Source organism: Otolemur garnettii, unplaced genomic scaffold, assembly GCF_000181295.1.
Source record: "Otolemur garnettii isolate 467f Iridium unplaced genomic scaffold, OtoGar3 scaffold00047, whole genome shotgun sequence".
Taxonomy (NCBI): Eukaryota; Metazoa; Chordata; class Mammalia; order Primates; family Galagidae; genus Otolemur; species Otolemur garnettii.
The window spans coordinates 1,981,501-1,996,589 of NW_003852442.1; the positions used below are offsets into that span (position 1 = coordinate 1,981,501).

The following is a 15,089-nucleotide window of genomic DNA, read 5'->3' on the forward strand; positions in this document are numbered from 1 at the left end:
TATGCAAGGCTGTCCGACCTGTTTTCTTTTCTGCTGCATATTGGAGGAATAAGAGTTGTCTTGGCCCACACAGTAAATACACAAACATTAACAAAAGCTGATGAGCAAAAGAAAAGTGTGTAACTTTTCATGATACCTAACATCACAGACAAGCAAAACAGTCCTTGAGTAATCTGCACACAGTCTGTGGGCCATAAGTTGGACACCCCTGCTAGTGATTATCAGAACACTGAATTATTACTTCTTTTAATTATCAGTAAAAATGGATTTCTAATAACCTCCTGCCAACTGCTCTGCACCAATAAAGCATTCTCTACAAGGTAGCTAGGAAGATCTTTGAAAGCACACACTTTCCTGGGAAGATCTTTCAGTGGTCTCTTGCTATCTGTATGATGAAACCTCTGCCCCTCCACACAGTTGCTAAGACAGGCCAGCATCTCTGATTTCAAAGCTTAGCAGACCCTGCTCACCACGATGCTACTACCCAGGCACGTTACTGTCCCAACAGGCTCCATTCTTTCCCACCTCCAGGCTTGTGCACAGAGACTCCTTCCTTCCTATACTCCATGACCCATTTGCTCTCTCTCTACGTCATTCTGTTTCTGTTTTTGCACAACAATTTTCAAGCTCTGCTATTTTCTTATTTAACTTATTTATTCCTTGAACTGTCCATCTCCCCATTAGAGTAAAAGCTCTATCATCTGCTTCTTCACAGCTATGTAAGCCCAATCCCAAGCTTCAAGTCTGTCATATAACAAGTATTGCATATTTATTTAATGAATGAATTAACAGAGCAATAGCACCAGTCATTAAGATTATTAAATTAACCACCATTTTTTCAAATGCCAGGTTTACCACAAAGTACAAATTGGCAAAATTTTATTCTCCATGTTCTCTGTCTTATGGAGAGTAAATATTCTGAAAAGGCAACATCAGTATTTTGGCCCATTTAACAATGGCTATTTCTTCCTGGATAAGCTATTATTCTGATTTATCTGAAAGTGTTTTCTGGATCTGATCTGGTAGTGTGATTTAGTTCCCTTGATCTGATTTAGTTTTTAGAAGGCTAAACCAATGGTCTTCATGGATCTAGACATTTGAAGAACAGATCATCATTAAAGACCACATAACAACACAGTGCTCTCCTAGGGGCCCTATGTGGCTGATATCTTGGACAGAATCTATAAAAGCAATGAATCTACTTCTTAACCATGATATCTTTCATCACCTACCATGCCAGTCTACACATCATGATATTTAAAGTTTTTCTTATTTTCTCTTATCACATTGTTTTTGTTGTTTTTATTGGATGACTTTTCAAAATTCTTTTCATGCCAAAATCATTTAACCTCTTAGAGGAATTAAGACCAATTCCAGGTGATCACTGAGACAGTCACAGTCAGCTTAACTCATGTGTGCCCAATTTTTTTTTTTTTTTTGAGACAGAGTCTCACTCTGTCACCCTGGGTAGAGTGTAGTGGCATCATAGCTCACAGCAACCTCAAACTCTTGGGTTCAAGCGACCCTCCTGCCTCAGCTAAGACTATAAGTGCCCACTACAATGCCCAGCTAATTTTTCTATTTTTAGTAGAGGTGGGGTCTTGCTCTTGCTCAGGCTGGTCTCGAACTCCTGAGCTCAAGTGATCCTCTCACCTGAGCCCTCAAGAATGCCAGGATTACAGGCATGAGCCACTGCACCCAGCCTCCAACTTCTAATACAAACATGCTTTTGCCATTTGTCCTCTGTCTGACTTACCTTGCCAACATCTCTTGGGAAAGGTTGTCTCTGATTCTCTGGAATTAAAATGGGAGATACCACAATGGACCTCTTTTGTCTTGGAACAGGAGAAGTTCGTGCAAATTTAAATATATCCTAAAAGAGAAAACAAAATCAATTAACTAAAATCTCCCAAGGAAAGCTTGATCAATCTTCTCTGAGATAAGCTTCCTTTGTTGTGAAAGCATACAGCTGTTTGGACATTGTTAATTTTATTTTATCAAACCTCATTAGTGTCACAAAGTACATCATTAGAATTATACAAAAGCTGACATTGTGCTTCCCAATTACTATTATTAAGCTATTTAATCCTATCTTCTGAATCACTCTATTGACAATGTCAGTCTTGATTTATACATCCTTCAGTGGTCACATATTACTATTCTTAACCTACAACAAGTGGATTACTCACTGGGACAGGGACCCAGAGAAGGCACTGGACATAAAAAGCAACTCTTCATGGCCGAATGCAAGACCTTTAACTTTCAAACGAATAGGAATGAAGGGATAGTCACAAAGTTTATTTCAAAGAATATGTTTTTCTCAAGGGATAATATTATTATCACCAGAGGGGCAATCGTTAGAATCCATTTGTCAGGTAGTATGTCCCAATTTCAATCACTGGGGTAATACTGTCAGGATTTTTGCCCTATCTGTAACTCACATTTTTAAACAAATGTGTTCAACAATGAAAACTTTATATCATTATTTTAAATAAATCCCTTTACATAAAAAGAAGGAAAACATAAAAATGAACATACTGGAGACCAGATGATATTATTAAATTCAAGCTAAAAAACCATTACCCATAAAGAGAAAACTCCTCTGTTTAAAGCAGTGATTTTTTCAACTGATGTGCCACAGCACACTGGTGTGCTATGAAAAGATCTTAAGTGTGCCACGGAAATTTGTAAAGATCATTAACTAAATTATTTTTGAAGGAAGTTCAAAGCAAAGTAAGTAGCTTTTTTGTTTACTCTTTTTTTTTTTTTTTTTGATTAACTTACATCTGCCAAAGAAGTTAAACTATAGGTTCAAGTGTGTGGTGAGATTAAAAAAAAAAAAAAAAGCTTGAAAAATAGTGGTTTAAAGGGAAGTTAAGCAAAGGCTAGAGATGTGTTTAAAAGATGTAAACAGCAGGCTGAGACTTTGTCCTTGACCTGATCGGAAGACTGAAGGAATTGAAAACAGAATCCCATGTTCAACACGTCAACCAATTTCTTTAATGACACATACAAATTAAAATCATTTTCTGTATCATCAGAACTAAGCCTTTCAACGTTGACAACATGTTTCTATCAAGATAGTGTGATTGATAAATGAGAGTTCCATATTATGCTCGACCCCATGGCCCCATGAAAGTGTGTGAGAGAGTGTGCCTGTGTATTTGTCCGTATTTGTGTACATTATAGTTTTAAAAGAACATTTACGTAAGAAAAGTCAAACAGGAAACAGGCTAAGGCTCTGAAAGCATCTATAAATAGTTATTCTCTTGGTTTCAGTGGGAGCACAAATTGATAGCACCCTTGTGGAAAGCAATTAGGCAATATTTATTTATCAAGAGCCTTATGAATGTACACAGCCCTTTTCTCCATAATTCAGCTCTTAGGAAGGCATCCAAACACCGCATTCAAAAGAAAATGAACACTGCATGCAGGAAGATGTTTAGTGAGGCATGATTTATAAGGGGCAGAAAATGAAAAGCAACCCAAGTGTTCAACAGGAAAGACAAGTTAAATTTGGGTCCATTAGTGGGAGATATACTCTTATGAGCCATTGTCAACAAGACCGTTGTGAAGACCACGTTCCTACCACTGCCTCTATCACTCCACTGCCTTCACCGTCACCAGCTACTGTAATAATGACGTGTTAAGCATATGTTGGCTAATAGGCTGGGTATTACATACGTGTCAGCTCTAGTATTTGCAACAAATCTTCCAAGTAAACCTGAGTCCGCCTTCACCAGTGAAGAGAGTTCAGAGAGGTTACATAAGAGCCTTGCACCTCTCCTAGCTGGCAGAGAGAGTATTTCAGATGGGCAGTGTAGGGGAAGGGAGAAAGGCATGTTAGATGCACCCTGCTTTACAGACACTGTGTGGGTCAGAGAAGAGGAGAAATAAATGATCGTTTGGTTTCTAGGAAGACAAAAGACTCAATATGGTGGGGAAGGCAGAAAACCAGAGTCTATAGGTGCATAAATCAGTAGGAAGATAAAGCAAGGAGGGCTTAACAAACAAGCAAACATAAAACTCAACCAATAAACTGAAACAAATCAAACCCAACCCCCAAAACAGCCAAGAGAAAGAGAGCTAGAACAGACAAGTGAGTGACAGATTGGACTGTACTTACTCAAAACCGATGCCTAACATCTCTGAAGAGTCTGTTGGTTTATTGGGGGATGGCAAAAGAATAGAAAATACATAAAATATGTACAATATACGAAGCTCATTCACGATAAAAATGCATCTTGAGCTTCAGATGAGAGAATTGTCTAGGAAAGCACTTTAAAGAGATTTAAAGTCTTATGCAAATGAAAGGGGTGGGTAATTAGGCTCCATCACAGAGCAAACACAGGTCTCAGTTCATCATGACAGTGTGTGTGCAAACGTGTCCCACGTAATGAAGAAGCACACTGTGTCTTCAATAACAAACTTCCTGTAGTTTGGAATAAAGCACTTGCTTGCATTTCCAAGCTCTTGAATGGGTATTTTTGTCCTCATGGGGAGCCTGGAATGATCAGGCCCCCAAGTCCCTGTTCCAGGCACTAGTGTCCTCCCAGCCCCAAGCTGCCAGCCCATTTCCCTGACCCCTACAGTATCCAAACAAGCACAGCTGTGTTAACCGCTGGATCTCAAGGGCCCAGGAAAAGAAGCAGAAGGCTCCAAGCCTTAGAAAACAGCACCTGGAACAGACAGGTGGGGCAGGGCGGAGAAGACTCCGGGTCGAGATGCCTCCTGTGCACCTGACTCTGAGCCCACCGTGGTGGCATCTTAAAGAATGTCTGGGGTCAGGCTGTCCTGCTTCTCCTCACTCTCAGCTTTGGAATTCCACTGGGAGGAACCTCAAAGAATGAGATGTCTATGATTTCATGTTTCCAGGACCATGGATTCATATTAATTAGTTAATTCATTTATTCAAAATCCTCCTGTTGAGCCCTTCCTCCTTGCCAGGCGTAATTCTGGGCATGAGGATAGTCTGGACCGTAAAGGAGACAAACCCCCATCCTCAGAGAGCTGACATCCTAGAGGAAATAGGTGAAGGATAACAGAGAGAGAATGACACAGAGAATAACCCAGCAGGGAGGGAGCGGCTGGGCTGAGAGGCCCTGAGGGGGAGGATACCAGGAGTTCAGATCTCAGAGGAAGGACCCTGACGGCCAGGGGCCACCCAGCTTTTACTGTGCCTTGGGCCTGCACTGGATGTGAACCACGGGAGGGTTTGGAGCCAAGGACCCCACTTACGATGGAAAGGGACCGTGGCAAGGATAGACAAGCAGGGAAGGTTCATTTGCTGAGTTTCTTCCTTGTCCCAACCTGTCTTCCCTGAACACCAAAGTTCCTCCCAAATCACAAATCTGAACATTTAACTTGTGGAAAGGGAGAGGCAGGGCCCACCCCTCCCTCAACCACACTGTTAAAGTAGTCAAGTACCATAAGTCCACCCGTTTTAGGTTTACGATAGAATAATTATTAGGAAATTTACAGGGCTGTGATATCATTGCCACATCTAATTTTAGAGCCTCTCCATCATCCCTTAGAGAAACCTCATGGACATTAGCAGTCACTTCCCCTTTTTGTCCCCAGCCATGGGCAACCACGAATCTTCTCTCTTTATACATTTCCCTTTTCTAGACATTTCATAAAAAGGAATCACGCAATATGTTCCGGTATGTTCATGGACTCTGCCCCATTTCACTGTTGATGGGAAATCTGTGAGACAAAGAGATGCAGGGACATCAGTGATGCTGAGGGTGGACAACAGCTGGCCTCCATCCTCCACCTACAACCACACTCGGGAACACTGTGGCCCCGGGCCCCGCTGCCCAGGAAGGCCCAGGCCTCCATGTGTCACTGAGCTCACTTTCTCCTCCTTTCTCCTGGGTCACCCTCCTCCCTTCATCTGCCCCCTCCTGCACACCTCCCTTGTACAGATGTGGGTGCTGAGACTCCTTGTCACAGACCTCCCGCACGCAAAGTCTGCTCCCAGGAGCCCACCTCTGACGCCCACCAAGGCAGGGTAGGTAAGGCGGCTTCCCACAAGTGAAGGGGCACAGACGTTTGGTCAGTTGGACTGGCATTTTATAGTGGTGGCCACATTCGAAGATTATGCTGTCCCCACCTCTTTCTGCCATCCATCCAAGAGAATAAAAGCTTTCCAAATGGCCATCCCCTCAAGGACATGATGAGATTTCTGAAGAACAGTCCTGCTCTCTGCACACCTGAACACAAGCCCAGAGGCACTTGGACCTGGCTGGACACCTGTCAGAGGGTTTCCTTCACACACCAGCACTTGCTACAGAGGAGAAGTAGCCAGAAAACACACATGTCCTTACCCCCTCCCTCCACCCTCCTAGTTCCCGTATTTCCATTAGGTAATAAGTGAGAGGGGAAAACAGTGAAAACCTCATAAAAAAGCCACAAGTTTCACCTTTATTTCCTTTCTTACTTGCATAACTTTGGGGCAGAAGCTTTTGCTAAGAGGAGACATTTAACCAGGCAAAGCATTACAGAAGCTGAAAGGTTCCTCTCTGGCCAAGGCAGAGGGTTAAGGGGGAGCAATGAAAGGTGAGATTCAAATAATCAGCCCAGCTAAGTAAGGACAGTCTTCTAGGTCAAGGTGAGAAGTTCAGATTTGCTTCCTCAGGGGTAGGAAGCCTTTGCTGGTTCTAGGCAAAGGTGTGATGTTTTGGGTTTGAATCGCAGGATTACTCCTTTAGAGAGTTTGAAGCTTATATTCCATACCAAAGACTCAAGATGAGATAACCAGGTTCCTTTTCCCTTTTCTAACCCTAAGGTTAGCCTGGTATCCTGGCTCTGAACTATGCTCGTCTGCCATAGGCAATGCTACCCACTTACTGAGCAGTTCCATGCCACACAGTGTTAGGTGTGATAAAATTATCTCACTTAATCTATTTGATGACTCACAGATAGAACCAGAAAGAAGGTCTGCTTTCCTGAGGTCAAAGACGTTAGAGACTCATTCACAGGCCCTAAGCTCTGGGGCCTGAGCCTGCCAGCCCCTTGCTCGGAGCCACGCAGCAACTCTGGGGAGAGGTCTGTGCCAGGCTGGAGAGGTCCTGAGCCCCATTCGATCAGATGTAACTAGAGAATCAGAGCTCCAGCATGTTTCAGGAGAGAAAGCAAATCTCAGTCATCCCTTGGCTAAGAGGTGCACCTACCTATCCTGCAGGAGAACAGCTTAATCGTCTGCAAATTTCTGCAAATCAACGGAACTGCAGAAGCCACTCTCCAATTTATTCCATTCTTGCAGCTGACCTCATTGTGCTGGGAGTAAGATTCTGCACTACTCAATTCACATTGTGTTTGCAATCAAACACAGGGTTCAGCCAGCTTTACTCTACCTGGGGCGATATTTAGAATTTGCTTTATTGCCTCCTGGGGCTGAAGTTTGCCTACTTAAGGAAGAAACAGTCAACAAATACCAAACTTTCTGTGCAAATTTAGGAGGTGGGAGAGCAGGACACCAAGTTCACCTCATTTCTAACTATCTATTTTCCCAATATCCTGGAGGCCGAATGTCAGCAGAACTGAGTTGCCCACTGCAGATTTATTGGATAGAGTTATGCCGACAATAAAATGGGGTGATACAGAAATTACCCCTATTGGTCCCTCATATCATATCATGGCAGGGGGCGTTATTGGAACTCATTTTCAAGGTGGGGGTCAGGGAAGATAATGGCTGGTGGATTCATAGGATGGCATGAAGTCAGTCTTCTGTTATAAATTACGTCACTCACACTGTTCCCTGGCTACTGGTATGTAAGCAGGGGAAAGTGCTGCAAACTACTCTTCCCTAGAGTCCCCCTGTACTCATGCTTTTCCAGAAGTGATACCCAGCAAGACTAGAAATGATATTTCTAATAAAGGAACTCAAACATCAACGATTTGGGGAATGTTGACCATCTAAAATTCAAAACTAAGTAAACAACACACCTGGTATGGAAGGCCCAATAACTGAGCACCTGAATTATGAGCCCCTAAAAAGTAACACATATCCCACATAATGAATATGACAGTGGCTCCTGCTGTTCATGCATCTTCAGAGTGGAAAAGACATTGCTTCCATCAAAGGAGCCACTGGAAAAAGGCAGCTAGAGATTTCCCTAAGGCAGTTTGAGACTTGAGCAGTAACTCCCAGAGTTCTCCATTCAGCAAATGGCAAGACCTCTTCAAAACATTCCCTTCCCATGACACCAAAGTGCATCAATGTACACAGTTACCATTCAATAAAAAACAAACAAACAAACAAACAAACAAAAAAACCATTCCCTTCCCCTTATTAACAGGGTCTGCACTTCCCTTCATCAAAGATGATACCTCCTGTGCCACCAAGGCCAGGGCATGCAGGAAGCTTGATCTTAGATGACATCTCTGACCTCTGGGGCCATCCCTGTCCTCTTGGCTCTGCTCAGCTCCACCAGCTCCTCAGGATCCTCCAGTGACAGGTGAATGTCTGAGAGCTTTTCACTCAGTGACTCCCTCCTCACCTCTCCTCTTTTCGCCTGGTTGATCCCTCAGCCACCCTCCTCTTAGCTCAAGCACCACGTCTATACTTTCTGGTCTGTTTTGCTGTGGGCATTGCCTGCACCTGGTCCTTTCTGTATAAAGCCCTGATCTGGGATCCAGATCACACATTCATTCAGAGCCAGTGTTCAATCCCTGTCTGTCTTCCATACAAGGCCACCAGCTCCGTCCAGGCTGGCACGTATCTGCCCACTCTTAGGTCCCTCAGAGCCTGGCACAAGCCCAGGTATAGAGCAGGCTTCCAAAAAGTATTCTAAAAGTATTGTGAAATATAGAAGGTATTAAATGAATAAAAGGTTATTGTCAGAATTGGGGAAATCCAAGTAATGGATTTAGCACAATGGCTGGTTCAGAGTATTAGCTCCATAATTGTGTCTAATAAATATAAGTGACTAGGATGTTTATGATTCCGCTTTGATTTCCTCTCCAAAAGAGAAATCTTCTCTATAACGACAATCAAACCTCCCCACTTAGTGTGGATTCTTTCTCCTGGGGAGTTCAATACTTTTTGAAGTAATCAAGTCAATGGACTATTTTTTAGGAAGTTCTCCTTTTGTTTAAACTGAAATCTCCCTCGTGGGTCATGGCTTGGTTTTCTGCAGACGTTCGCCCCTTCTTCACGTGACACGCGTCAGCTACTTGAGGCCAACCAGGTGTTTCTTCTGCATCTCCCACTTTTATGTACCTTGTACCTTCTTTTCTCTCAACATTGCCAATTCCAGATTCTATGCCAGGGTCCTTAAACTACGGCCCGTGGGCCACATGCAGCCCGCTGAGGATATTTATCCGGCCTGCCAGGTGTTTTTGCTGCCGCTGCCTGTCCTGCTTAGCAGCCGACTTGTCCCGGGCCCGCAGTCTGGGCTTCCGGCAGTCTGAGTAACAGTGAACTGGCCCCCTGTTTAAAAAGTTTGAGGGCCCCTGTTGTAGTTTCCCTCCTTATATGTTGCACTTTATAAACCTAGTATGCTGACTATAAAGTTGGGAAATACTAAGAAAACAAAAATAAAGGACTCAACGCTCATGAAGTTCTGATAAATGGGTACATTTATGCTTCAACGTTAAAGATCTTTTTTTCTGAAAAGCAATGCTAACAGTACAATTGGCAGCTCTTAAAGTGTTCATGTTCCTTGATGAAGCAATTTAATTCTAAGGCAAGGGAATAATCAAAACATGCCCACATAATACACTTGTAAAGGTGTTTGCTATAATATTATCAGTAAAAGGTCAGGAAAGGAAGTAACCGCATTATCTGGGAAGAGAAAGAGATGTAAGGGTTAAATACACCTTTTCGTCCAACTTCCAAACCACAAATACCTAAATGCTTAAAACACATACTTGCCTCCACAAAAAGAAAAAGAATATAGATGTGAAATACCATCTAGACACACAAATTCCTAACCATTAAGGACTTTCTCTGTCTTTCTGATCTCTGTCTCTTGTCCTCTCTCTCTTTTTCAATCTTCCTTGCTTACTGTAGGCTAGGTGGAGTCACTAGAGGCAAATTCTGGGTGCCAACTTTATCTCTTTTCTGTAGTAGAAGAATACTAGAAGAATAAGAATTGTCTTGGGCCACACACCAAGGAGAGCTGATGAACAAAAAAGAAGATCTGTGCATACTTTCCATGATATCCAATACCATAGATGAGAAAAACAGGCTCAAATAAACTGCATGTGGCCCCTGGGCCGCAGGTTGGACACCCCTCTACATGGAGTGTGGATCTCGACTGACGGATTCATTGGTTGTTAATTGCCTGTTTGCTGGAGTACTGTGTCTGTCTTCACTGCCACACAGACTGAATACACGGTGGTTTTATGTGTGAATAAATGAAAGAACAAATTAATTCATGAAGACACCAAGGTGTAGGAAAAAGGAGGAAACTCGGAGGTAGGTAAAAGGAAGAAGCAAAGCAAAGTGGAAAGTTCTGGAGTTATTATACTGTTCCCCCAAATGGAACACAGCCTCAGAACTGGGAATGTTCCCTCCAAACTCAGTTTTACCAAAACTACAAGTGTATGCAAATTTTTATTCGTAGTGATATTGAAGAGATGCTCACTTCCCTAACATAATACAGGGTGTCCATAACATTCCTATGCCTGCACATGAACTTGATGGATACCTGGATAATGGCTTAGACCCACATCTGTGCTTAACGTGATGAGATAAAGTGACACAGGATGGAGTGAGTCATCAGAGAGAGGGTCATAGGGTTTCTCTTTAGGCTTGTGAGATTCCACAAAATTATAAAACCGTGAGAGGAGGAGAAGTGGATGGTTTTATGAATCCCTGCTGAAGTCAGGTTATAATGGTTTTTTGACATGGCCCTGGGCTTTTATGTTGTGCTACAGCAAGACCCTCCCTGCGTGCCATCTCAGTTCCAGGCTCCAGTCCACTGCAGGAGTTCTCTGCCCAGACACACATGGAAATCCGACACTCCCACCTATTTGCTCTTATGTAGACTCTAAATGGGCCGGCGAGGCCGTGATCCACTTCTCCCTAACATTCAGCAACTCTCTCCCATGTGATCCACTCCCTGGCCTCCTGACCTACTTGCAAATCCTCAGACACATCACACTTGTCCCCACAGTCCTTTGCGTCCTCCATTTGACTAGAACCTCCGTCTTCTTTATGCTTGAGTCTAAATGCACCTCTCCCAGAAAGTCTTCCCTGGCTCCCTGTGTTGGGCTCAGTAACCTTCCTTTCCCTTTAGTACAGTATTTCAGTATTCAAAAAACTTTTTTTTTTAATCTTACAGCATGCCTGAACCTATAGTTAAACCTCTGTAACACACTTAAATTACATTGATCAAAAAAACAGTAAAATAAAGAATATACTTAGGATACTTTGAACTTCTCTCAAAATAATTTAATGAATGACCTTTAAAAATCTTCCTGGCACACCTAAGATGCTCTCGGGGCACCCCGGTTGAAAATCACTGCTCTGGACCATCACTGCACACTGGGCCTTCTTCCATCATGGAACTACCCCATGATAGCATGTTCATAAAAGTTAGGGACGTTTTACCCTGTCCCTCAAGAGTATAGTCATATTGAAGGCAGGTTTTATCATTTACCATTTCTGCATATATATACAGATACTTATTTTTCCAGCCAACACATCTATAGATCGCATTCCATGGCCAGGCATTGTTGTAATTGCTGAGTATTGACTAAGCAGGAAAGTTCAATCTCCCCCAGAGCTTCTCATTTTGAAAGGACGAGCCAGTTAAACAAATAATTAAAAATGACTCTGAGCATTTTAAAGTAGCTTCAGTTGATGTAATGGCCAGAAAGTAAGACTTCAAAATTTTTGTGTGGTAAAGGCCTAGGACCAGCAATATGATTGGAAGGAAAGAATGTTGAACGTGCGTCTGCCTGGCATTTATGGGAAGACAGCCTACGAACAATCCAAGACAGCCTTGGAACAATCAGCAGGCACTGATTGTTTTCTGGAAGAAAGGACAGCTAAGCTAAGATCCGAAAGATAGGTGGAATTAATTTGATAAAGGGAAATAAGGAGGTGGGGCAGCATAATTCTAGGCTTGGGAAACAGCCTGAGACAAGAACAGAGGCAGAAGATGGCCGAAGACCAGGAGGGCTGGGGCAGAGATGCTAAGGAAGGCTCCGAGCAGCTCTGGGAGAGGCTGGAGGTTGGTAGAAGCCAGATCTCACCCAGCTGCGGAGGACTGTTCTGAGGCCCCAGGATGCTGGCAGAACTGAATGGTTTCAAGGAGAAGATGTCTGAGATGTGACCTTGCCTTTGACCCGTTCCTGTTGGAGCTGCAGAGCCATCATGAAGAAGACCTTATTTCCTGCCCCTGGTTAGACTTGACCTAGCTCCATACATAAAAAGTTGAACCTAAAAAGTGAAACAGCAACAACAACTGACCCCACACCTTTTATCACTTGTCTAAACCGCCAACTTCCCCATGTTTGAACTGCTGGTTAAAAAATAAAATGAGGGTATACACTCTGGATGAAAACTTGCCAAACTGCACTTCCAAGATGCAATTGCCTCTGAAATAGTTCATGAATCTAGCAGGAGAAAGAAACACACAAATCAGGACTTGCTGTTTTCATTGGAGATGAAAAATGTTTTCAACATTATTTAGATTCCTTGGTCAGAAAGTCCGTTACTCCATGTGTGACGGTGACGGGAATATAATGGACACACATTCCCTCTATCTGCTCTGGCCTTGATAAAATATTCATGTTAAATAGCTGCTTGTGACCACCTGGAGGCATCCTCCAGCACTCCACAGATGGGCTTGTTTTTCTAACACACATATGTGCTCCTGCCTCCACGGCTGTATCCTCTGAGCACAGATTCTGGATGTGAGAGCATGCGACCCAAGTACCACGCCTCCCTCGTCTGTCTGAGCTCCGAAATGTGTGACCCGCTTTTGAAAAAGATAGTCTCTGTTAGAAAACTCACACTTGGAAAAACAATTCTTCTCAATTCAGTGGGTATTTATTTATTGGGTGTTTGACATGTGTTTTCCCTGTGGAACTTTCACTGTAAATAATACGCAGCTATCCTCAGGCATCCAAAACTCAACACGTCCTAAACTGAACTGAGAATTCTGTCCTTCCCACCTCTGACTGCCAAAACCCCAAGTTTCCTGGCTCCCTCTGCTCAGCTGCTGAAGGGTTAGCCACTGACATCATAAGAATGGTTGCTCTGGTTTCTGTCATGCACACTGCACTGCCACAGGGTTGTCAACTCCTGCAGGCTCCACCTGGGGGATTTTCCTGGATTCCACCGTCTCCCTTCTCTCTGACCACCTCCCCTGCTATGACCATCACCTTTCACCTGCTTCACTGCAGCCCACGGGAGAGACCCTCGTGACTTCTGGTCTCCTTTTTATAAACAATCCCAATTGATAGTAGAATTGCATCAACCAGGACTTCAACAAAGCTGGAGCCGAGATGAGGATTTGAGAGAATGTCGGTTATTTGGAGGGTGATTGTGGGAGACCCTGGAGGAAGTAAGGCAGAGAAGAAAAGATGGCAAATGAAGGCAGAGTTAATGAGCAAGTTGCCACTGGGGAATGTGAGAAGCCCATGCAGAACGCATGACTCAGAGGGGCGAGGAGGTTGGGAGGGTTTTACCCCAGTTCCCCTCAGCCCTTAGGAAGGACTTTCTGGGGGTGCTCCATCTCTAGACTTGTGATTGGGCAAAGAAGGCCAAGACTACCAGTGGGAGACTGGCCTCATGTGCTCTAATGACACAGCCTAAGAATGCAGGGGCCACAGGCAGAGTCTCCTGTGCTACATAAGTGTCTCCCCTTTGTGGTCTTGGGCTCCCTCTATTGCCTGGAGGACACTGTGTGATGAAGGAGCAGCATGCAATGTTTCATAACCCTGGCTTTACTTATATACCTGGGCGGGGTAGGAAGAGAAATAAAGAGATAAAGACAGAGGACAGAAAGTCAGAGGAGAGGACGAATAATGTAATTGTAAGTAATTCCCTCCCATGATTCTGCTCAGTAAACCAATGTCCCAGAATCGACACTCAATGAGAGATATAATTCAGCTGCGAACTCAGTCACTCTCTGAGGGTGAGTGCTGGTCACACCAAAGAGTGCTCTTGTATTTAAGTGCAGAAGTCTCCATGCCTTTCAGATAAAGGGCTCCTAAATTCAAATGTCTTTCTGGTACCTCATGGAGAAACAGAATTTTTCCCATGCTGGAAAGAAATCTGGTTGTGTCAGTCTTTTGGGAGACAGCATCAATCTCCAAAGTGAAATCTTTCCCCCAATTTTCATTCATTCATTCAAAAAATATTTATTGAGCACCTGCTATGTACCACACCATTTCTAGGAGCTAAGTGTCTCACTGTCACCACCAAGAACAACAGCAAAACACTCTCCTTTCCAAGATTCCCCCAAAGGAAGCCCTCTTGCTGGTTTCTCTGGCTAGAAAGTTGAGGATTCTTTGGGAGTCTCAGCTACCTACATGGCCACCCTTCTGCTATATGCCTGGAACCCCATCCAGAGGCAAACCCAGGGAAGAAAAATAACCTAACTCTGGAGGCTCTCTCTATTACATCTCATTTCTTCACACGTTGCCTGCCCTCAACAATCCACCTGTCCCCCAGCTTTGGCTCATTGTTCACAGTTTTCACGTACGCACATGTGTGCTTGAGTGTGAGACTGCACAGAGGTTTTAGTTTAGTATTCAGCAGGAGGGATGGGCCATAGTGGGCTCACGGCCATGCCAGATCATATGTTTTTTTAGGATTCATTTTTTAAATTCTAAATAGAATAGGTTCATTATAGAAATTCTAGAAAATGCATTACAATGCAGAAGATCAGCTTATTTACAATCCTGTTTCAGATAAAATAGCATTTCTGCAGACTTCCTTCCAAGTTTTAATACACTTTTTGCTTAAATGGAAATTGAAGAGTCTGGCCAGGCATGGTGGCTCACGTCTGTGATCCCAGTGCTTGGGGAGGCCATGGGGCCAGAGGATTGCTTGAGGTCAGCATCTCAAGAGCAGCCTGGAAAACATAATGAAACCCTTCCCATACAAAAAGTTAAAAAAAAAA

At 43.5% G+C, this 15,089-nt stretch overlaps 1 protein-coding gene across 4 annotated transcripts in view; it reads right to left on the reverse strand.

Annotated features, from left to right (window-relative positions):
- Positions 1-15,089, reverse strand: part of CDH13 (cadherin 13) — a 964,648-nt gene that overhangs the window by 541,391 nt on the left and 408,168 nt on the right. For 3 of the 4 annotated variants that reach the window (XM_012806161.1, XM_003791298.2, XM_023514115.1), the window contains one exon: positions 1,757-1,873. The exons of the other annotated variant lie outside the window; for it this stretch is intronic. Coding sequence is in view for 2 of the 3 variants with exons in the window: in XM_003791298.2 (XP_003791346.1) it covers positions 1,757-1,873 (117 nt within the window). In the remaining variant the exon portion in view is untranslated. The remainder of the gene's footprint in view (positions 1-1,756; positions 1,874-15,089) is intronic. 4 annotated transcript variants of the gene reach the window in all.